General features: G+C 38.6%; 1 protein-coding gene across 1 annotated transcript in view; it reads left to right on the top strand.

Annotated features, from left to right (window-relative positions):
- The first annotated feature begins 997 nt into the window (after positions 1–997).
- The window catches only part of CPE (carboxypeptidase E), a 110,424-nt gene continuing 87,002 nt past the window's right edge, over positions 998–24,419 (top strand). The window contains exon 1 of the mRNA XM_065877397.1: positions 998–1,452. Coding sequence (XP_065733469.1) covers positions 1,149–1,452 — 304 coding nt within the window. The 5' untranslated portion in view covers positions 998–1,148. The remainder of the gene's footprint in view (positions 1,453–24,419) is intronic.

Below are 24,419 nucleotides of genomic sequence, written 5' to 3'. Positions count from 1 at the left end.
AGTTGTTCCAGGACTACAAATCCTGTGTAAAGGCTGGGTATTTAAAGCTGTAAATGATTTTATACTTTTGCAACAATTATGGGAATGGAGATCTTATCTTTCACCATCAGAGTTTTCTTTCTATAACAGGATTTGATCTTTTATTTTTTTCTTGGATGAAGACTCTCCAGCCCCATTCAAGCCTTTTAGATGACTGCACTCCTGGCCAACATCTTAGTTTCAACCAGGTAGGAGACCCTGAGCCTGAACCACCCAGATAAGCTGTTCTGGAAAGATTTAACCTTAATATCAAACTAAATCCCTTGTCCAGCACTCCCCAGCGGCACTCTGTTTTCCCACAGGAGTTAGAGAAGGGGGTTGGCATAGGCACTGGCAGATGACATTATCTCACTTGTGCGTCCCCCCCCAAGAATCCAGGAATGTGCATAAATACAATTAAAGACAGTATCTACATATTGATAGAAGGCATTTTTAGTCTCTTAAACCTCTGAGTCACAGTGCATTGTGTTCTGTTTTCCAGCCAGACCTTGCAATCAATGAACATCCAACCCGTGGGTTTGTGTTTGGACTATCAGTACAGTTATTAAACACACATCACAGGGAGAAGGCAAGCGGCTGCCAATACTTCTTTTGTCCTTCTTTTTTTCTACAATATTCTCTAGTTTTTGGAGCATCAAGATAGAAACCTGGTCGGCTTGGGATTGATGGCACATTAAAAGACTGCACTAACAATCCCAGAGTGTTTTTTCCATAGGCAGTATCACGGGTCTCTCAATGACAGCAACATATCCAGACCCAACCTTAGCTGTCATCCCACCTGGGTCGTTCCGGCGCCATTTGGCTCTGACGTAGCTCCGAGCCCGCAAATCGCGCAGCTGCCCCCGGTTATCCGCAAATCCGGCCCGCGGCGCCGCCCCGCCCCGCCCCGCCCGCGCGCCCGCGCGCCCCGCCCGGCTCCGCGCCACCTCCCCTTCGTCCCGCGCTCGGCGGCGGTGCGTCCTGCGCTCCGCTCAGGCTCCGCGCTCGCTACTCGGGTGTTCCCTCCGCTGCCTGCTCCAGGCCGCCGGGAGGCGAGGCAAGGGGACCCGCGGGCTGTGCGCCCCGAGGCGCCGGGCACACAGGAGGCCGCACGGGAGACGCGTGGCGCGATGGCCGGGCGAGGGGGCCGCGCGCTGCTGGTGCTGTGCGGGGCGCTGGCGGCCTGTGCGTGGCTGCTGGGCGCCGAGGCCCGGGGGCCCGGAGGGCCCCCTGCGGGCGCGAGGCGGCGCCGGCGGCCTCAGGAGGACGGCATCCCCTTCGAGTACCACCGCTACCCCGAGCTGCGCGAGGCGTTGGTGTCCGTGTGGCTGCAGTGCGCCGCGGTCAGCAGGATCTACACGGTGGGGCGCAGCTTCGAGGGCCGCGAGCTGCTGGTGCTCGAGCTGTCCGACAGCCCCGGCGTCCACGAGCCGGGTAAGGGCGCCGCGCTGGGTGGGCTGGCGGTGGGGGAGGAGGGAGAGGGGCACCCGGGGTGGAAGATGGGACGTGGAGGGAGGGATGGCGATGGGGATTGCCGTCACCTAGTCTCGGCCAGCCGCCCTCCCCAGCCTCTAGGCTCCCCTTGGGTGAGCACAGGCCCGAGCGGCTGCGGAGGATGGAGGTAGGAGCGCAGCGAGTAAATATGCGCGCCTGCAAACCCGCTGTCACCCCCACTTCGCTGTACCGAAGACCGCAGGGAATAACTTCGAGGCCTCTGCAAGGAGGTCGTCCTTCCTTGCAGACAGGAGTAGAACGATAAGGTGCAGAAGGCAGGAGCTTGGAGGAAATGAGAAAAGTCAATTATCATTTGTTTCCTAATTTCCAGTTTATTGGTGCTGATGACTCTACGTACCCGCCTCTACCTGTATGTGCGCATTAGGTACACGCGCTGCTGGGATACTCGGAATGTTAAGGATCTTGGCAACACTGGGTGGTAGAGGGTGAGAAAGTGGCCTCTGGCAGGCATTCCGATCTTGAAACTGCACACAGTTTTTCTAAGGAAAAAGGAATATTCCATTTTCTCTGCTATAGCCCTTGGAGATGAGTAGTTTGTGACCAGGATCTTATTCCAACAGATGTTTCCATATAGCCATCTTATGCATCTTCCTCCTGAGTGTGTCAGGGCACGTTTTAACTTATGTTAAATGTTATGCATTTGGTATTAATAAAGAGGTATTTTAAAAAATGTTCTTGGTGCTTCTTTTTCATTGCTTTTTGGAAATGATATAACTCTTAAGGCCTGGTCTTATGTCTTATGATCATAAAGGTACTGTTGAAGTTATCTGGGCTAATGACATGAGCATGGGATGCTTGTTTTTTTGTTTTTAATGACAAAGAAAGCAAGAAAACAGGTAAAAATTCTCAGTGTAGCGCCAGGATAGTTTTACAATGATATTTATAAACTGAGAAGGGATGAAAATAGGTGATCGATGGAGACACTTTGATCTTGAAATGGAAATAGTATGGGTTGATAAATAATAAATCTTCAAATGGGAAATATCTCTTATCTTCAAATAATGTATACAAAAATGTGTAATGCTAGAGAGCATTTTCAGTAATGCTCTCTAGCAGGATTCAGCATGTAGAATTGGAAATTTGGAAAATTAGTTTCGTGTTTGTATCTAAAGATAAAGAAAAATTTTAAATGTGACAACTCATTTTCAGTTATTTCAGATAATCAAAGTCAAGACATCCTAGGCTTAGATAAAGAGAATCTAAATATTTGTGATTCTCCTGCCTACTTTATTAGAACCTTTTGTTATTCTGTTGTAGGTTGCTCCTCACATTTTGTTGTTTTTTAAAGAGGTTATATGAAAGCGAACGTTAACTTTTTGTTGTCTTGCTTCAAGTTTAGAAACAAAATTGTAAAGCGATATTACTGTTAGAATGCGATATGCTTTTGAAAATGAAAACCATAATTTTTTTGCTTAAATATCCGGAATGTATAGTCTGTCAAGATCTGCAGATCCCTCTCAGACTACAGGCTCCATGAGGTAGGGCTGTATCTCCAGCACCCAGGCCGGGTCTGGCACATAGCAGACACTCAGGTCACATTAGGGAAAAAATGAATCAGTCATTTGCTGAATAACACAATGCCTTCAATGTTTTATTCCTTTTAAACACAAAATACACCAATTAAATTCATTTTAAGAAGGTGGACAAAGAAGCGTTTACATGTTAAATGAGGGGAACTAAGTTCATGGTATTACTTAATAAATAGAATACAAAATGTCTACCCATTGTATTTTTAAAGGTTGAAGTAAACTATTATGAGCAAACACTAAAAAACTACAGGGTGATTTCCCCCTCCACCACCTTTTTAGAGGAGCTGAGCAGGTTGGTAATCTTCAGGGAACTAGTGTTAAAAAAAATTCAACTGGGTAAATTTTAAAGATCTTATTGACTTTATTCAGTGATTCATGAATTAAACGTCATTCAGTCTAGCAGATAGAAAGGTGTTCTAAGATCTGTGCAAAATGAAAGACTTTTATAGGCAGAAGGGAGCAGGAACAAGGAGGTTACACTAGGCAAAAGATGGGTTGGTTATCACAAGATTACTTTCTTTTAGGGAATGGCAGGGGTCCTTGATTACCTCACTTGTGCTGATCACAGGGTTCCTGATTGACTGGTTTAAGATTCCATTTCTGGGAGAGCCAAAACTGTAATTAAGTTTCAGTTTGGTGATGTGGGACTTAGCATAAGTGACTCCATTTGGGGCCTATTGTCTTGTTTTTAACATTAGTGAATGCAGAGATCTGATCAGTATATGAGTTTGATAGCACTTGTGGGGATTAACTTTTTAGGAAGTTTTGAATGAAGGAAAGTATTCACCATTCTTAAATGGCCTTCATATTCATTTTTAGATTAAAATATTTTAAGAAATGAGAAGGGAATTTCCATACTTATTTTGAGATAGAAATGGATGCAATCAGTGTGTTTTGAACCACCCACACACTGTAGATGAGGCAAGTCGTATGGGCTGTGCAGTGATACACAGGATGGTCCTTGCCCTGTGGGGGATTGAGAATTGGGAGGTCGGAGGACAGTGTCAAGGTGGTCAGTGCTGCAAGAAGGGAGTGGGGGGCCCAGAGAAAGGAGGCTGCGAACCTTAGGTCAGGGCATTTGGTTATTGAAGAATAGATGACAAGAAGGCAGGAATGTACAGATTAGTGAAATTTACCAATTCCAGTGTAGCTCATATAGATGTATGTTTTAACAGAGCCCCTGCTTTTGAAAGAGGGCAACTGTCTTCACTGTTTTCACATTATAAGTGTTTTGGGGAAGGTTAAAATAATGTTTCTGATGATGCTATTCAGAAATAATATTTAGCTTAACAAATTCATTTACTTGACTAAAACTTTGATCAAGTTGCCCGTATTCATTTTATCCTCCAACAAGAGAGAAGTGTCAGGTTTGTTAGTCCTCTTAGTCTAAATTCTTTTTCTGAACTTTAAAAAAATAGAGCTAACGTCTAAGTATTTATCATAATAGAAAAACTCTCCCCAAACAAAACAACATATACATCAAGTCTTTCCCTGTGGTAGAAGTTGATGTGGTTAGATTTGCAGATTATGGACAGAGGGAGTTCCTGGATCCCACCAGCTCCCTTCCTGAGCAGAAAAAAGTGATCATTGGACTTGTTTGGTACCAGGCCATGGGCTGAATTTGAACTGATCTCCTGAAAGTGATCAATTCTCTCAGATATCCCACATTTGAATTCATCAAAAGGGAAAGAAAATTCTATTTGGAATTGGTCAGGGAGGAATATCCATACCTATTCTGTCTGCTTGATTCCTGACCAGCTGGACGTTGGGTCTCAGTTTTCATTTTGATCACTTTGGAGGCCTGCACAAATCTACTGGAGGAGGGTGGTGGGTCTCAGCCATTCTCAGAAGAACTGCGCGTGGTCTTGGCCCCAGTCTCATCTCCTCACACATCATGAATCTGGACACCAGACATGGGGCTGGGATGGAGCCTTGGCTAAGATTGAGTCTCTGCTCTTGGGTATGTTCCCATGAGGTGTGATACCTGCCAAGCCTGATCATGTTTCCCGTTTTTCTTTCTGTTTGCTTATATTTTATACATTTAAAATGTTTCTACACATAGGGACTCATGTTCTCAAACCCAAATATATGTGCTCCTAGGCATGCATAGCAATTATTGCAGTACTCATAAAAGAAGCCTTTCTTAATTTATGTCTAAGCAATAGAATCTGTATTCCCAGACCACTCCTCCTAGGGTTAAACGTGAGTTAAGATTAGTTTGTTTAAAACACTAATTCTTTCACGTGTAGTTTAAGATTGCTCTTGGGGAGAAAATCTGATTTATAGCTAAAATGTTATCTTAGAAACATTCTTTAGGGCATAGATTTTCCTCTCTCAAAGGCTGGAATGATTATTTTGGACTTGTTCCTCCCCAAATATGTTCACATTTAAAGTGTATGAATGCCAGTGTGCATTTGCCAAATATCGTGAGCAACACTAAATGCTGGCAAAATTTCTATACAACTCAAAAAAAAAAAAAAAGTGGGGTTTTGGTTATTTCGTATGGCCTCTTTTAATACCAGATTAGTGTGAATTAGTGGGCAATGATTACAACTGAGTAGCACCTTACAACTGGTGAATATTGACATTAGATTCTGGAGAAGGATCTAGATATACCACATGTGGTCAAGAGTTATTTTTAGACCCAAGTGAGTCAATGTAGCTCTTGCCAGAAATAATGTACTTGATTGACTTGTGATTGGCTAAAGGAAGAGAGGAAATTGAGCTGGCCCCTAACATTATATCCTGTACTCAGACAAAATAAGTGTCTTTCTATGGAAACTGATTTGAGAGGTGGCAAAGGAATCATCTGCCCGCATCTCCCTCACTGTGTAGCACAGAGGGTATTCCAATACCCACCCACCTTTACCGTTCTTTGGGAAAGATATTTTTGACAAATACAAAAACAGCTCCAGTAAGAAGCGGTGATACATAAACCAGCTTTTCCCAAAGTGTATTCGATGGAACATTAGTTCAGCTTGGTTTGAGAAGGATTAAGTAAACAAAGATAAACAGGTTTATATATTGCAAGACTTATCAGAGCCTTTAATATGCTAATGTATGTTTCAAACCTCCAACTTAGATGTTTGCTGTACAGTATTTTCCAATCTTTTTCAGCATGGAACTCCCTTTTATCCCCCAAGGAGCTTATTTTGTACCTGGTATTGCACTAGTTAGAGAAGCACAGCACTAGCTCATTATTATTCATTATCATATTTTGAAGGATTGATTTGGTAATTCTGTAGCAGAGACACTCAAATAGGGAGTTCTTTGGGGTGGGGAGCATATATGTTTTCCATTTTTTTGCCCATAAACAGCTGACTTATTGATTTATGTAGAGTAAGCTCTTAAGTTATGCTTATTGAATTGAGAACATGATTTTTGAGGCAACGAGGCATAGGACAGATGCTTTCGATTGGAAAGATTAAAGTGACAAATGCATTACCATTGTTTTATTGTTACGTAGCTTCATGCTTTTAACTTCTGTGTACCTCCTTTTCTTGTCTATAAAATAGGAATACTTTAAAAACTCAAACCTCACAGGGCTGCTGTGAGGCCAAAGTAGTATAGAAAAGAATTTAATGAAGTTGCTTTCATCTAGTTATTAAGAACATGGGGTAATTTGTTAAAATGTTTCTTCCCAACTGGAAGTTGGTCTGGAGTGTGCTCCATTGGCTTTCATCATTGGGAGGGGGCCTCCTTGGTGTGTCATCACAGGAGACCTTGGATGCTTACCTGTTCCAGTGGAAGCCCATCTGCACAAGCCCGGCAGGCGGCCCTGATGGACTTCTACCCTCTCATCGTCAATGTTTCCTCGTTCACAAACGTTTGTCTTCTATCGATTTTTAAAATGTAGGACATTCCTGCTTTGCTTCAGCTTGACATCTTATTTTGCTTCATTCAATGGAAACAGTGTAAGTGTTCATCGTTATTTGATGAACTATATCTTCAGGTAGCTAAACAAATCTAGGGCAATTCCAGCATTTACTTTGGCAAACTAACTTATTTTTCTGAAGAATTTATAATAAAACTGCTCAGGTCCTGACTACTTTATTCTTTTACTGACTCAATGTAAGTGAAAGATCTTCGAAACCTCCTTTCTCACCCCTCCCTAATTTCCTTACCCCTACTGGGGTCTTTTTGTGTTTCCACAGTTCTTTGAAGAGAGGTGAGGTAGCATCAAGGTTTACAGTATATGCTTCAATGTCAGGGGACCTGAGTTTAGATCAGGGCTTCCTATTTTAAACTCAATGTTCTTGGGCAAGTCACTTAACTTCTCTCAAAGCCCCAGATTCGTCACCTACAAAATGACAATAATGTGATGATTAAATGAAGTAGTAAATGTAAAGCTCTTAAGTAAGTATGTCAACAATTATTATTATCTCTATTATGGCATTTTCTGTTGTTGGTATACGTGTTCCCCCAGTAAGCTGTGAGATCCTTGTGGTCAGGAGTTGTATTTTGCGCATTTCTTTATCCCAAATGTCTAGTTCTATGCTTAGGACATAGCAGCCACTCAGTGAATGTTTGTGGAATAATTGAAATTTCTCCAACAGGCAAGAAAGGGCATCACAAAACAAAGCTGTGTTGAAGTTCAGTGTTGAGTTAATACATGTTAGCATGCCAGAAGCATGATATCAAGAAAGGATCGAAGTTCCTTATGTGAACACTTATATTTTGTTGTGATGCATCCGGTTTTGCATAATGGAGAAATCCATCTACTGCACGTCTTTTCGAGTGTGTTTATTGTAAGTGAAGTAGTATGAGGCTCGTTTCCTCTTGGCTTCTTTCCTCTTGAGACATTTTATTGATAGAAAGTTAAGCTGCTTTTTAAGCGTTAAATAAAAGTTCTGAAGATAATTAGTAAAAATTCACTTAGTAAAATTTTTGACTTTTAAGATATCTATTCTGATTCCTTAGTATGGCTGTTTTACACATAGAAGCCATACATCTCCAGGTTTTAACTTTCCTTCCCTCATGAAAATGGCATTCAAATCATGCACTTGAAAATGCTGAAGAGGAGGAGATTTATCTGAAAGTTAGCTGATGGGTCAAATGAGCTCAAATTTGAGACATGTTTAAATTTGCTCTTTCCTTCCCATCTCATTAATTACAGGAATTGCTGCCAGTCCATTGCTCTGCAAATGTTTCTTTTGAAATTCAGGATGTGGTGTTTTGTAGGCCTTCCAGCAGCCAGCTCTTTCTAATACAATGTGGCCTCAGAGAAGAGACTGTGTTGCCAGTACCTCTTACTATGTTCCAATGCTTTACCTACAACTTTAACTGTCCCTACGTAGTAACTTTTAAGGTGGCTCATGTAGAGAATTACAAAGTTGATTCTTAAACAAAAATAAATAAGTTAATTATGATAATAAACCCTGAAACAACTTTCTACTACCGGTAAATATTTTGTTTTTTTAATAGAAATCTGTTTACTATGAAATCACTCTGAGCATCATAGTTCAATAATAATAATGCCATTCACTTTAAAGGTGTTTGAGTTCAAACAGAAGCTGTTTATTTTAAAAGTGGATACAGATTACTTATTTTTTAAATGGGACCTTTAACTTAAATCCAGGTTCTAAAAAAATCCCTTGCTGTGGTGATTCATGTCAAGGTAATTGGGAAAAGCAACAATTATCTCATGTATTTGCACATGCAGGCAGCTACTCAGATGTTCAGATCCCAAAGTGATGCCACCAGAATGGGCCTACACAATTTCCCTTCCTGCATAGCCTAAAGTATTCAAAACCAGAAAATCTTCCTTCACCGCCATTCTGTAATTTTTCCCCAAGAAATATCTTGTTTCTAGAGCTCAGTTCAGCAACTTGTACAAATCATAAGCTTTGACCATGAGTTCAGGGTAGGAAAACTTGAATATACAGGTTGGACCACCACATCCCTGACCAATGTCCTGAATACTGTTATTTTTATTTTCCTAGCCAAGGGGTAATTTTTAAAACAACGTTTTCTCATAACCTTTATAAAAATTGCTGTGTATCATTCTAAGCTAAAATTGACTTTCCAAGAGGAAAAGAAGCTGTAGGGTTTTGTCAGTATAGCTAGTACTGTCAATTTAATTTAGGGAATAGTTAACAAATGCCCACTCTGTATATGCTATTTTACTCTATCTGCCGGTCACCCTTTTAAGCAGTTCCTTTGCATATTGAAATGTGTATTTGGGTACTGGTCTTGGATTCACTCTTTCGCATGTTGAGCTTAACTGACGTGTTTTATAACCAGTGGACATATCCCTTGATTCTACAGAATATATGCTGCATATAGATGTAAGGGTCAAATAGTTCCCTATACTATTCTTGATGTAGCAGATATAAAGACAGTATCTGTAGGTGAAACTACTGGGAATGTTAGACATTTGCAAAATAAAATGTCTTTTGCCCTTTTTGTGTTTTAGGTGTGGTGTCGGACATCTGATTTTAAAGTACAACAGATCTATTGAATAGTTCCATTTGTCTCAAGTCGTGACATTGTTCAGCATAATTTTTTAAAATTTTATTGGAGAAAATCAGTGTTATTCATTGGACTCAGTAAATGTCAGGCCAGATTCTGCACATAATCAGCGTCATGGGAATTAAGTTAATGTACTTTTGGAAACAGCACTAACTCTACGTAATCAGCAGAACCTATACAGCAAAATATTTAGAGAGAAATTGCTTGCTAAATGTATTTTCTGGAGTCACATTCAGTTTTTGGAAGATGTTAAAGCAATATAAAATATAGGTGGATATTTCTCATGTGAATATTTTATAGATGTACAGTGACTAATGCTATATTGACACATGGACTGAAATACTGTATAGACAGGTAGGTTTTGTCTAAGTCTTGACAGCAGGATAATCATGAGTGGAGCTGTCATTTTACAGTATTTTAAATTTCACTTGCATCTATAAAATCCCCTTCAATTTAATTGTTTTTACTTCTTTCTATAGCTTTTATCAGGAATTGAAGAATTTTCTCTTTTATCTAAGTGGCTTATATGGAAAAAATCATTTCTCAAAAGTTTTTTTCTTTCAGGACGTTTTCTTGGACTCTTGTTGCCTTCTTTAAGTATGGTCAGATATTCCACCAGGATTTTAAATATTTGGCCAAATTTGCCTTTACTTTCACGAGGATTCTGACTGGGTACCCACTGAGGCGGGTTTGGAGACCCTAACAGATGAATGTGGCCCTGCCTGTTCTTCTCCCCTGTACCCCTCTGCTTCCCCCTTTTCTGTGGGTATTAGAATAAGAAAGGGTCATTGTCTGGGTATCAGCTGGGAGGCTTTCATCTGATAAATGTGGGTCATGAACCCACTGGGACATGTGTTGGCTCATTTGTCAGCCATTTACTCGATGGTTCCCCATAAACAACCTCGTTTAGTCCTAAATGAACAGCTTTTTCATGCCTATCACAGGTGAGGGATTAGATAATATTTACTTTTATGGGGACTTAAAGATGCAGGAAGAGTCTGCCTATTGTTGAAAAGTATTTAAAAGAAAAATTAGAAATGTGGATTTTCTTGTTTTTTAAAGATCTTGTCACAATGATCTTAATTCCCTCTGAAAAGTTACATAAATTGCTGATATTTATGGTGTTATTATGCTGTTATTTATGTTTTGGAGAATCTTGTGAGTCTTGAAATATGCACATTTTGGTTAAGTCTGTGTAGTCATCCCTCATCTACAGGGGATTGGTTCATATGTGTGAATTATACACAATCTTACTGTATCTCTCAAACCCACGTTAGTGCCTAATTTGCTCTTCACTGGTACCTGTGGACTGGCCTGGAGAAACTTCGTTGACAGAGTATATTAATTTCACTTCAGTGTCTACATGGGGGGCTGTATGTTGAGTACAATGCTAGGCCCTGCACGAGTGGTAAAAGCCATGAACTATGTGATAAGTGTTTTTAATATTTTTGAGACTTCTTTTCCATTATTTCTAGATTTTTGGGTGTGTTTTTCATAGTTGATTCAAATTCCTGGATAGATGGGAGTTGGGGGCACCTGGTATTGTTCTAATAAACCATTTCCCCTTCTCTTTGGACTCTACTTCAGTTTGCACAAACTGTATTTTTAAAAGTGACATGTAACTTTTAGGAACATCAAGCATTTTTCCTGAATAGTTTTAAAACTTGTATTGTTGCTGTTGTTATTTTAACATTGAAGCTGAATCGCTGGCAGCGGTAATTCTATGACCTGTGTGCGCAGGGAGAGGGAATGAATGAGAATGTGTTTCTGAAATGAATGTACAGAGGGTGAGACTGGCTGGTATTTTCCCCAAACTTATAGAATAAAGGTAAAGTGTTTATAGCCTCTGTAAAGACAGTAGCATAAGCAAAACATTCATACCCCTACCAGCATTTCCAAGAGGCCAAGAAGGCTCTCCTTTATAGCCCATACCACATTTTCCATGATGTCCTCAGTTCCCAGACCAAGGTAGTAACACTTTATTATTTTTAGACCCTACTAACAACTTGCAGGTATAAATCACCCTAATTGGACAAATCACCAAGAAAACTAAAGTCATTCATTCACTAGACATTTGGAAACACCAGATAGAAATGCTTTTAAATCAGTTCACATTTAGAAATCAAACTCTTGAGTACTGCAGGTCAGAACGAAGTACATCTTTCATTACTGTGTGTGTTATTATATTTGTAGTTCAAATGTACTTCACAAGAGTTGCCAAGTACCTGCTATATTAGTGACATTTTGCAAATTGAAGAGATACTTACAAAAGGAGCAACAAACGACAGTATTTTACAGAGTACTTAAGATGAAGATATTAATTCAATTTCCACAGGAAGTTGAGAGAGATCATCAAAGGAGGGCTTTCAGAAGGAGGCGGGGACTTGAGTAGGTCTTAAAGGATGAACCACATCTGGAAAGTAGAAGAGAGGACTTCATTCTATGCCAGTGTAAGATCATTCACGCTTCTTGTGTCTTTTTCTCCACTATCCCCCATAGCGGTGACATACCAATATTCAGTAAGTATTGTGACAGATAATTACATTCCATTAACATGTGAAATTTCCACCTTGTTAGAATATAGTTTTTAGGGTGTTGTCCTTTAGGGTTGATTTCCCTCATCATGAGGGTAAAACTATTTGGGATGGAGATTATGATAGATATATATGTGTATATATATATATAATGATATGGCTATATATATCATATAATGATATGAAGCATATAATGTATATTGTAATAGGCAATAATTGATTACAATTCCTTTTCCCCTCTAGGTAGCTGTTATTGAACACTCTCTTGAAGGCATGGAGTAAAAAGATGTCAAGTGATTTTGATTTTATTAGGTCAATTTCCAGCAGTTATATACTGCTCAATTCATGTTCTGTTTTGATTATGCATTTCAAAAACTGTATTTAACAAAAATAAGAACCACAGCAAGAAAGTGCTATAGTCTGAGTTATTGAAGGAGGATGCAGCCCATAGCTGCATCCATGCCCTGCAGCCACTCCAGAGCATTCATCTAGCTGCTCTTGTCTAACACTTACATATGACCATGTAGTTTGTTGGATGCTTTTGGGAGAAAAATTCACTATGCAGAAATGTTTATTATTTAAAATTTCCAAGTATACATTTTTGATTAGGGTAAATTTATTTTGAATCACTCTTTGTGTTAAGCCCAGTTTTCATTAATGTTACATAGAACTGTGAACATTGAATTATAGTTTTTTTTTCCTAGCTGGAAGGAACACTTTTATAGATGAATAAATTGTTTCAGAGAGATTTTAAACAACCTGCTTGAGCTTGTGTAGCCTCGGAGGAGGCTAGAACCCATTTCCTGATACAGGAAGTTGGGCATTCTTTTCAGAATATTCCTCACAGCAATGTATACAGATGGGGGATAAACATAACTTCTGTGGCCCTTGAGGGTCATGAATTATTTACGTGGACTGAAGTCTGTGAGGGAGTGTACAGGAATGTAACTTATCAGTGTGTTTTCAATTTCTTAGAGCAGTTTCCTGACCTATGTGCTGTAATGGGTATGGGTGTTTCCAGGTGGAGGGACCGGGCCTGGGTGGCGGGAGAGTATGTTGAGTGGCAAAAAAATCCAGAAAGGATTGAAGTAAATCACTTTAGTATACTGTAAGTATATACAGAAAATATTATTTTTCTTGGCAGTAGAATCCTCTCTCAAGGAAGAAACAAGCTTTTGTTGAAAGGCTGTTCTGATGAACTCTTTTGAGGTCTGGGCCTTCAGGGCTCAGGAATGGGCTAAACTTAGTTTAAATACATAAAAATATTGAATAAAAAGAAGAGGCATATTTTCAGAGGCTGGGTGGACAGTCAGAGAGGGAGAAAAAGACTTAATGGCTGGTGGCTTACAAGAACTTTGGGGATAACAGACATGTTGAATGGTGACGTCACAGAATCTTCTATGCTCTGTGATGCTTTGTGTGGTAGATTGCTTTGGGAGATGGGATGAAATACTTAATCTTGCTTCAAGATTGGCAAAACCAGAGGTTGTCCAAGGAAGGACAGTTACAGAGAAGTTACAAAACAAGAACTTATTAACCTTATTAATAAAGATCAGATATATACTATACCGTAGTGCTTCCTAGAAGACATAAAGGCAATTTTTTTGGAATGTCAGCCAGACATCCCCCATCTCACTGACCATTTACAGTGAAATCCCACATTCCTGAGTTGTGTATTCCAAATTGGAATCCTGATCCCAGGAGAATGTAAACACTGGGAGAGAGCCTTTAGGTTATGGTTTGTAAGCCAATTCGAGGTTCGTGTGCACCAAGCAGAATGAATTATATGTTGGAGATTAGGGGCATGGAGTATAAATAACTTAAATTGGGTGAGGTTTCCTTTCAGGAAAATAGTGCTCATGTTGACCTGTTCATGTGTCTGCATTAAATTTTAATGTTAAAGAAGTTATTTGTGCTAAAGAGGATTATGTATTTGTTCAGAATTTTTCCAAACCAACAATCAGCATACAGTTTCTTAAAGAACTTCCTTTCCATATTTGTGAATCCTTTATAAAACATTACTATGGTATAAGAATTATTGATATATTACATATCTAACAAACAGCCTATATTAAAAGAATAAATATGTATAGGAACTATACCTGGAATAAAGTGCCTCCTTAAATTATTGTTCAAGGGCTTCCCTGGTGGCTCAGTGGTTGAGAATCTGCCTGCCAATGCAGGGGACACGGATTTGAGTCCTGGTCTGGGAAGATCCCACATGCCGCGGAGCTACTAGGCCCGTGAGCCACAACTACTGAGCCTGCGCGTCTGGAGCCTGTGCTCCGCAACAAGAGAGGCCGCGATAGTGAGAGGCCCGCACACCGCGATGAAGAGTGGCCCCCGCTCGCTGCAACTAGAGAAAGACCTCGCACAGAAACGAAGACCTAACACACACACACACACACACACACACACACACACAAGTATGAGTAAGGTAGAAAATAAAGTTTAACCATGAAATAGAAAGGCTAAACAAGCGTATTTAAATGTTGTGAAAATAAAACGAGTATACTTTTTCTCCCTCATACTTAAATAATGCTTAGTATTTGTCAAGTACTGTTTAAAGGTTTAACTCATCTAATCCTCAACCCCTATGGAGTTGATACTATTATTAACCCTATTCTATAAATTAGGAAGCTGAAGCACAGAGAGATAAGTGATTTGTTCCCTTACCTGAGAGATCATGGGCTTATAAGTGGCAAAACCAAGATACGAAAAATATATTTATATATAGCTACATTGTTAAATAAATACAAAAAATCAGTGCATCAGATACCATTTGCTTCATCCCCTTTCCTTCTTCTGAATTGTCTCCTTTCTTCTTGCCTTTCTCCCTTTCCTTTTTGGAGAATTCTTCTTACCATGTGATTTGAGTGGGAGCTGCTGCCATGTTCTAAGATACCCTGTCTCCTTGCTTCCAAAGTAAGCCTCCTTTCCACCCCCCCATCATATCTTGATTCTACAATATATTTCCAAACATTATTTCAGATACCCTGCATTTTCATGAGGTAAAACAAGATCATCTCCCTTGGGGAAAATGATCATTTCAACTTAAAAATGAGGCTGTATTAAAAGTAAGATTTAACTGTTACTTTGAACATTCATATTAGGTATCTTAGGTAACGATACGAATGTCATTCTGGTCTTTCCACATTTTTTTGATTATTCTCTTGAGTCAGATATAATAACAGACTGATAAGAGTATGTACTGGTGAAAAATTTCTAAGACAGTAACATTTGTCATTATATTTAGAACTGTTAGCCTGCAAGTATATGCACATACACACACCCCTTTAAATGGAGTGTGTTTATCTAGGAAGTCAATAAAGTTAGAAACTGAATGTACATAAATATTTTTAAATAGAAGGGCAAATGGCTTTTCATAGGTAGACCTGTTTTGAGATGAGAAGATCTAGGCAGTTCTTTTAGTTGAAGTATCTGATCATAAGCTTGGAGGATACTGGAGTTTTAAGACGGGTGGCCCATTTATCTTGAAAATCCAATATTTTTTCTGAACTAGGTGTTGCCATGGTGACAGAAAGGCTTAGCAACTGAAGACTAATTTCATTGGTTGAGTGTCTGCAGACTTGCTTGTTGAGTAGCATTAATATGTTGCCTCCTGCTGTTTTGTTATTGAGGAGACCATCTGGCATTAGCTGTATTTAAAGGTACAGTTCTGTTGGACAAAGAATACCGGGTGACACACACTGAGGTGTTAAAAATAGGTTTTGCTGGTGTTCATTGTTTTAACTAATCAGTGACTAAGAAGTTCTACTTCAAATCACTGCCTATTATAGCCAATTAGTAATTCATAATTCTAGGCTATGACACTAGGAATTAAAGGGCTTTACTTTTGAGCTTGCTTATGTTATACAAATTTAATTGTTTAAATATACACCTTTACGTGGTCACATTATTTTTGATGTACCTAAAAATGGACCCATTCAATAAAATGTTCTCTCACATTGCATGTCCATAAACTATATAGTTAGAGATATATTTTTCAAAATAATGATTACTAAGGATGCTTAATATGTCAGTTTTTCTTTTGTATTTGAGGGTGATAAACATAATGGATTTTCAAGTAAGGAATGAAAAGGTGTCAAGTGCATCTATTACACAAATGACAGCTATCCATTCTAAATAATAAATAGCTGTTGTGTATCTATTAAGAGACATACCCTAATTTTAAGGAGCTTCCAATATAGTAGGGAGGATAATGTACATGTTATGTACATGTTACGATAATCAAGACAGAATATGTCTTAAGGACTTGCAGTGCCATAGAAATACAAAGTTGAGTTTGAGATTAAAGAATGGCGTGGGACATTCAGTAAGGATACCAAGAAGTCCCTGTGGAAGAAGTGGGGCCTGATTGGCCAGAATCTTAGCCAGTGTAAGATGAAGGGAGAATTCTAGAAGAAGCAGTAGCATTCATTAAAGTTATAACCCCCACCTCTCTAAGAGTGGGTTCCCACATAATGTGCAGTGAATACTGACAGAACACTTTGTGTCTAGAGCTTACTGCATGTGTAGTAGGAGCAAAATCTTAACAGGTAGGCTCTAACCATACCTTGACTACCAGGCTGAGGGTTTAGATGTCATCTGTGTGGCAATTTGTAGAAAAGAAAACGTACAGATTGCTGGTTTACAAAGAAGGTAATGTGCAGTTTTGACAGGTTTGGTGATGTGCTGTGGACCAACTACTGGAGAGAGATGTATGGTCCTTCGTTTGAAATGAGGATCTTCATTTTAGGAGAAAGTTTTGAGGACAGAGGAAAAGATTTCAGACTCATTTGTGTGACTGGTGAAGGTGAAAGTGGTGATAGTGGATGAGACCACGAGGGAGAGAGAATAAACAAAAGAGAGAAGGTGTCTCAGGGCAGAAACTTAGGATATATTGATGATTTTAAGGTTAGGAGAGGTGGATGAGAGCAGAGAGTAGTCAGAGAGATAGGGACAATTGATAAAATTCAGTGCCTCAAAATCACGGCAAGAGAGAGTTTCAAGGGCTAGCGGCGTAGGACAATGCAGATGCTGTGGAAGTGGTTGAAGCAGAGGACACTTATTCTCTGCCTGGGCTGGTTGGAAATCACTGTTGCCATTTGGGGAAGCAGTTTCAGTAGAGTTGAGAGGAAGGAGCCAGACAAAGGAAGAAGGAGGAAGTCGGGGGCGGGTTCCCCTCCAACAGTAACCTTTTTGTTACCCATCAATCAAACCAAAGTTCTTGAAAGACTAGTCTCTCTCTGTCTACCTCTTCATCGCACATTCATTCTGAACACACAGCAGTGTGGCTTGCACTGCATCTCTCTATTGAAACTGTTTGTATGAAGGGCACAGGTGACCTCTTTACAGGGTGTCCATGTGTCCTGGTTTGCATGGGACAATATTCCATGGTCCTGGGATATTTGCTAATAGAACCTTCTTTCACTTTGAAAGCTGTTCAGGTTTGGATGATAAGTTCTGAGTCACCCTAGCTCTTAACCACCAATTCCAGTGAGCGGTTTTCAATCTTTACCTTACTTGACCTTACTTAATTTTTTTTGCTTTGTGGGTTGATCATGCTCCTTAACTGTGACTTGAAATTCCTTTTCTCTGACTTGTGCTGGGTAACTCTCCTAGTTCTCCTCACATCTTCTCAGTATTTTCCGAGCTCCCCTTTTGCTCAGAATTCCGTTCCTGTTTTTTCTCTTTTTATTATACTCCCTCTCTGTGGACAAGCTCATTCATAGAGATAGGTACAGCTAACCATAAGACAATAACTGCAAAATATCACTCTAGTTTCTCTTCTTGAACTTCAGATTTGCATATTCATCTGCCCAGCAGACAGTTTCGCTGTAAGTGAAATTCAACATGTGGGCAAGAACTTGAGTATTGGAGTAAGACAGATATAGGTTGCCAGCTGTGCCATTTAGTTGCTTAGAAACCTTGAAGAAGATATTTAATCTCTATGTGGCTCAATGTTCATTCTGTAAAATCAGGAAACCTCTCACACACACATTTATGTAGGGAGAGAATGAGATAGCACATGTAATGTGCCTTATGTCATTCATGGCACATGATAATCTTTAGTAAATAATGGGGACTGTTATTATTCCCCAAACCTTATTCTCCTACCATATATCCCACCTTGATGAAATGTAGAACACCTACCTATCTGAGTGGAGGAGGGTCCATGGTTGCGGGAACACAAAATATTTTTGAAAAGACTGAGTGTTACCGCAATATATGAGACCCTGAAAGCTGGACAAAGAAGCTTAGAGACAATGGTGGATAATAGGGGCATCTGTAAGCTTTTAAGTATAGGGGTGGCTCTATGAAAAGTGGTGTTTTACTAAACTTAGTTATTTTATTATCAAGCCAGATGTATTAAAAGTTGGGACAGGGAAGAGGGCCAGGAGGCTGTTGAAATAATAGTGGCATAATTTGATGAGGACTTAGAAGAGGGTGGTGACAGTGGGATAAAGAGGAAAAGATAGGTAGGGGAAGGTGATAAATCTGTAGATTACTTTTTTTCGTATCAGTTTTTCAGAAGACGATAACTTCATTGATATATTTATTAAAGATTTAGTAAAACTTCATTATAGATCAAGATATCATGATTTTTTTGAGCCACTATATGTGTGAGAGAGAAGGAGAATGTGTAATAATGATGGAAAATGTCTTCAGCCGGATTCACCCACTGTTTACTTAGGTGTTAATTTGCCTCTTCATATCTTGCATGACTTTTGTAAATGACTGTTTCCAGTTGTGATGTCTTTATTATTCTTACAGTTACAGAGACTTCTCCTGTTACATAATTCACTTTTGGAGGATATTTGTACCTCAAGTGATTCTGGCCTGTTACATGTTACCATGTGAGTTAAGATATAGACTTTCAAATATATCAGAGAAAGATTTATCTCTACTGAAGAGGAGGAACGATTCGATACGGAAATCTAATAAATTTGGCAAGTTGAAAAATGGAAAGGAGAAAACTACCTATGTCTTTAAAGTACTTGTAAAAGCTTTTCTTTTTCTTTGGAATAATTATTGCTTTGAAATCTGGAATGTAAATTGTCAGACTTCCTCCTCTTTTCAAGATTTGAAACAAATACTGGGAGATGGTCTTGAACTGAAGTGTAGACACACCAAATTTGAGCTCAGATTTAAGAAGTCCAGCACTGGGAAAGAACTAAAAATGAATGGTGATTATGAAGAGTTTTTAGGTTGCTACTTGATTCTTTTGTAGTTCTGTATAACTATCTAGACAAGATATTAAAAGGAAAAAGCTGAAGGGTGAATGGATATGATGTATGTATATCACAAAGAAAACCATCACCACCTACCAAAACAACAAAGATTCAAATGAGCAAAGCTTGAAAAGAAGACAGTGTGAGAAAATTAAGATAAAAATAAATCTGCATACTTGAGGCCATGAAACACATGTTCCAGAAGACAACTTATTAGAATTGCATTAAGTAAAAACTAATGTTTGCATACTAGAGGGGAAGTAATGTGGAATGGTATAAAAAATGGTAGAGAAGTTTATTTTTGTAGAAACTGGGAGTTGAAATAGGCAATCACTAGGGCCCCAGCTCCAAAATCTTGCCATTACTATTAATGTGACAATGGTTTAATTTTTGAGCAAGATTTAAATGACAGTATATGCCTTGGGAGATGTATTTTCTGGTTGCTAATGACATAAAAATATGAAGTCACTAGCCCCTTGTAATTCACATTTTTAATCTCATTTTCATCTTTTTAAAAAATTTTCTTTGACACACTGTAATCAAGAAGAATATAATTGAACTGATGTCACAGTTTTTTTCCCTGAGATTTCAGTCATCCTGTTCTCAAGCTGTATCCTAAACCTTGCTTCTTTTATTTTAATGGCCAAAAAGCCTTGCTGTTTTATTATTATTTTATTACAGTATATTTATTACAATAAATTTTATTTATTGAGATAGATATCACACACCAAACAATTCACACATTAAAGGATGAAATTCATTGGTTTCAGTGTATTCACAGTGCTGTGCAGCCATCACCACAGTCAATTTGAGAGCATTTTCATCTCCCTAACGAGGAACCCTGTATCCATTAGCAATCATTCTCCATTTCCCTATTTCTTCCAGCCCTCGGCAATTACTAATCTACCTTTTGTCTATATAGATTTGCCTGTTCTAGGTATTTCATATACATGGAATCATACAATATGTGTCTTTTGTTAACTGGCTTCTTTAATTTAGCATAACGTTTTTAAGATTCATCCATGTTGTAGCATGTATCAGTACTTAATTCATTTTTATTGCCAAATAATATTTCTTTATGTGAATATTCCACAATTTATTTATCCGTTCACCCTGATAGACATTTGGATTGTTTTCCACTTCTTGATGATTATGAACAATGCCACTATGAACATTCATGTACAAGTTTTTGTGTGGACATATGTTTTCATTTCTTTTAGGTATATTCCTAGCAGTGAAATTGCTAGGTCACATTGTAACATTTAGCTTAACATGTTTAGGAAATGCCTGACTGTTTTCCAAAGTGGCTGCACCATTTTACATTCTTACCATCAATATATGAAGGTTCCAATTTTTCCACATCCTATTGACCTTGTTATTTTCTGTCATTTTGATATGGCCATTCTACTAGGTGTGAAGTGGTATCTCATTGTTATTTGATTTGCATTTCTGTAATGGCTAATGATGTTGAGCATCTTTTCATGTACTTATAGGCCATAGTTATATCTTCTTTGGAGAAATGCCTTTTCAAATCTTTTGCCCATTTTTGATTAGGCTATTTGTCTTTTTAGTGTTAAGTAGTAAGAGTTCTTTATATATTTTGGAATCAAGTCTGTTCTCAGACATGTGATTTGGAAACTTTTACTCCTGTGGATTCTCTGTTCTTGATGGTGTTTGAAGCACAAATGTCTTTAATTTTGATGTAGTCCAATTTATCTATTTTATCTTTTGTTCCTTGTATTCTTGGTGTTACATCTAAGAAACTGTTGCCTAATCCAAGGTCACAAAGATTTACACCTATGTTTTCTTCTAAGAATTTTATAGTTTTCACTCTTTTACTTAGGTCTTTGATTCATTTTGAGGTAACTTATATATGGTGTAAGATAGGGGTCCAGCTTCCTTCTTCTGCATGTGGATATCCAGTTATCTCAGCACCAGTTACTGAAAATTATTCTCTTAAAATAACCTTCCCCCACAGTATTTTCAGCTGTCATGAATGGGTTTTATTGGTTTCCCCAGATATCAGGGATAATTCTGTGAGGTCAAACTTTTCTAAATCCCAGACTACAATATGGGAGGAAAGTTAGCTATTTCCAACTGAAAGGAGTTATTTAGCAAATAACTGCTATAGTATAAAGTTTATGTGGGTACCATAACTTATTCCCAGTGAGTATTACAGAATTTGGGAGATTGATGGGATATTTATCTCTAACAGAGAATGGAATTCTTATTGTGGCAAAGATATGGCAGGAATTTGAGATTACAGGAGGGTCATTTTGAGACAAAGCAGTCAAGATTACTGACCTGGCATATTACCTCATTGGTGTTTTATGTGACTTTCCTCCTTATGCATTACCTGTATCTTTCAGTGGTGTTGCTTGTAGGTACATTACCATTTGGTTCCCGGGGATTCAGTGGTGTTGCTTGTAGGTACATTACCATTTGGTTCCCGGGGATTGTGTCTATTCTTCTCATTCCATTCATTTCATTTCATTCAATTAAGTAAGTAAGTATGGAGGGCAAAGTATTTTCACAGTGTTGACTAGACACCAGTTTTGAAGATACAAAATATAAAGACAGTAGTATTTACTGAGGTCTTATTAAATGTCAGGCATTGTTTAATATTCTCTCCATTTCACAGATGAGGAGAGGCAACTCAGAGATGTCAAATGACTTGCTTAATGTCGTCATCAGTGGTACAGTAGGAATTAGATTGTCTGCTTCCAAAACCCAGACTTGTTCAAATATACCAGAGGTTCTCAAACTTGACCCTGCATCAGAAGCACTTAGAGAACTTGTTGAAACATAGGTTGCTGGGCCCTACCTCTAGAGTTTCTGATTCAGTAGATCTGATTTGGGACATGACATTTTGCATTTGTAACAAGTATCCAGGGATGCTGATGCTGCTGGTCCAGGGACCACACTTTGCGAGCCATTGTAAGACACTGTCATGATTCCGCTATGTATGATTCCTGATACTCAAAGAACTTTCAGTTGGGATGGAAGGAGACTTGAGAGAAAATAATATAAAGTCAATATATATAAAAGGGGCCTAGAGGGCACAGAGGAGGGAAACATTAATTCTGGTTAGACAGTTGGAAAAAGTTTCTGTAGGAGGCATTATGGGAATGGATTAATTTATGGGTAAACTCAAGAATGGGAAGAACAGGATCATATGGTAGCTCTATTTTTAGTTTTTTAACGAACCTCTATACTGTTCTCCATAGTGGCTGTACCAATTTACATTCCCACCAAGAGTGTAGAAGAGTTCCTTTTTCTTCACACCCTCTCCAGCACTTATTATTTGTAGACTTTTCAGTGATGGCCATTGTGACCAGAGTGAGGTGATACCTCACTGTAGTATTGATTTGCATTTCTCTAATAATTAGTGTTGAGCATCTTTTCATGTGTCTCTTGGCCATCTGTATGTCTTCTTTGGAGAAATGTCTTTTTAGATCTTCTGCCCATTTTTTCCTTGGGTTATTTTTATTTTATTTTTTTGATACGGAGCTATATGAGCTGTTTGTATATTTTGGAGATTAATCCCTTGTCAGTCGTATCATTTGCAAATATTTTCTCCCATTCTATAGGTTGTCTTTTTGTTTTGTTTATGGTTTCCTTTGCTGGGCAAAAGCTTTTAAGTTTAATTAGGTCCCATTTGTTTATCTTTGTTTTTATTTTCGTTACCCTAGGAGACAGATCCAAAAAGATAATTGCTGCGATTTACGTCAAAGAGTGTTCTGCCTATGTTTTCCTCTAGGAGTTTTATAGTATCCAGTCTTACATTTAGGTCTTTAATCCATTCTGAGTTTATTTTTGTGTATGGTGTTAGAGAATGTTCTAATTTCATTCTTTTACATGTAGCTGTCCAGTTTTCCCAGCACCACTTATTGAAAAGACTGTCTTTCTTCCATTGTATTTTCTTGCCTCCTTGGTCCTGCAATCCCACTCCTAGGCATATATCCAGAGACAACCGTAATTTGAAAATATACATGCACCTCAATGTTCATTGCAGCACTGTTTTCAATAGCCAAGGCATGGAAGCAACCTAAATGTCCACCAACAGATGAATAGATAAAAAGATGTGGTGTATATGTACAATGGACTATTACTCAGCCATAGAAAAGAATGAAATAATGTCATTTGCAGCAACATGGATGGACCTAGAGTTCATCATACTAAGTGAGGTAAGCCAAACAAAGACAAATATCATGTGATATTGCTTATATGTGGAATCTAAAAAAAGGATACAAATGAACTTATTTATAAAACAGAAACAGACTCACAGACATAGAAAACAAAGTTATGGTTACCAAAGGGAAGGGGGGGCAGGATAAATTAGGAGTTTGGGATTAAAATATACACACTACTATATATAAATTAGATAACCAACAAGGACCTACTGTATAGCATAAGGAACTGTACTAAATATCTTGTAATAACCTATAATGGAAGGGAATGTAAATAAAAGAATGCATGTATTTACCTATATATGTATAACTGAATCACTTTACACCTGAAACTAACACAACATTGTCAATCAACTATATTGCAATACAAATTTAAAAAGTTAAAAAAGAAACCACCTCAGCCTTTGCCTCCAGCTGGTGAAATCACGGAGCAGAACTCTCATGTTTGTTTTGTCACAAATATGCCTAGAGCTGCTGAGCTGTTGAGTGCATGGGCAAGCTTATTGTGGAGGGGGTGGTGGTTGGGGAGTGGTTGATGGGAGAAGTACAGAGAGAGCAGCTGGACTGTGAATCTGAATCAGGAAAGTAATGTGAGTGAGGCTGGTTATAATCTTCTATCCCAGTCGGGTTCAGTGAATTGACGCCATTTGTATGAGAGACTAAAAATAAGTAATGGACTTAATTTGATGATTCTTTTTGGCTTTAAGTCTTTCAAAGTACGAATGAAATCTCGATAAAGAAAATGTAAAAATAGCAGTGTATCAATGCTTTTCTAAGAAGCTATGAAATACTGTGGTGATCTCGCTCATCCTGCAGCAGACATGAATGGGCCAGTCTTTATTGTTTTACACTATAGTTTATTTAGACTTTATGCTCACCTAGTAACCTTCATATTGCTGAGTTCTGTAAATTCATTGCAGAAGCAGT

Source organism: Phocoena phocoena, chromosome 5, assembly GCF_963924675.1.
Source record: "Phocoena phocoena chromosome 5, mPhoPho1.1, whole genome shotgun sequence".
Lineage (NCBI taxonomy): Eukaryota > Metazoa > Chordata > Mammalia > Artiodactyla > Phocoenidae > Phocoena > Phocoena phocoena.
This window is presented reverse-complemented; position numbering and strand designations above follow the sequence as displayed.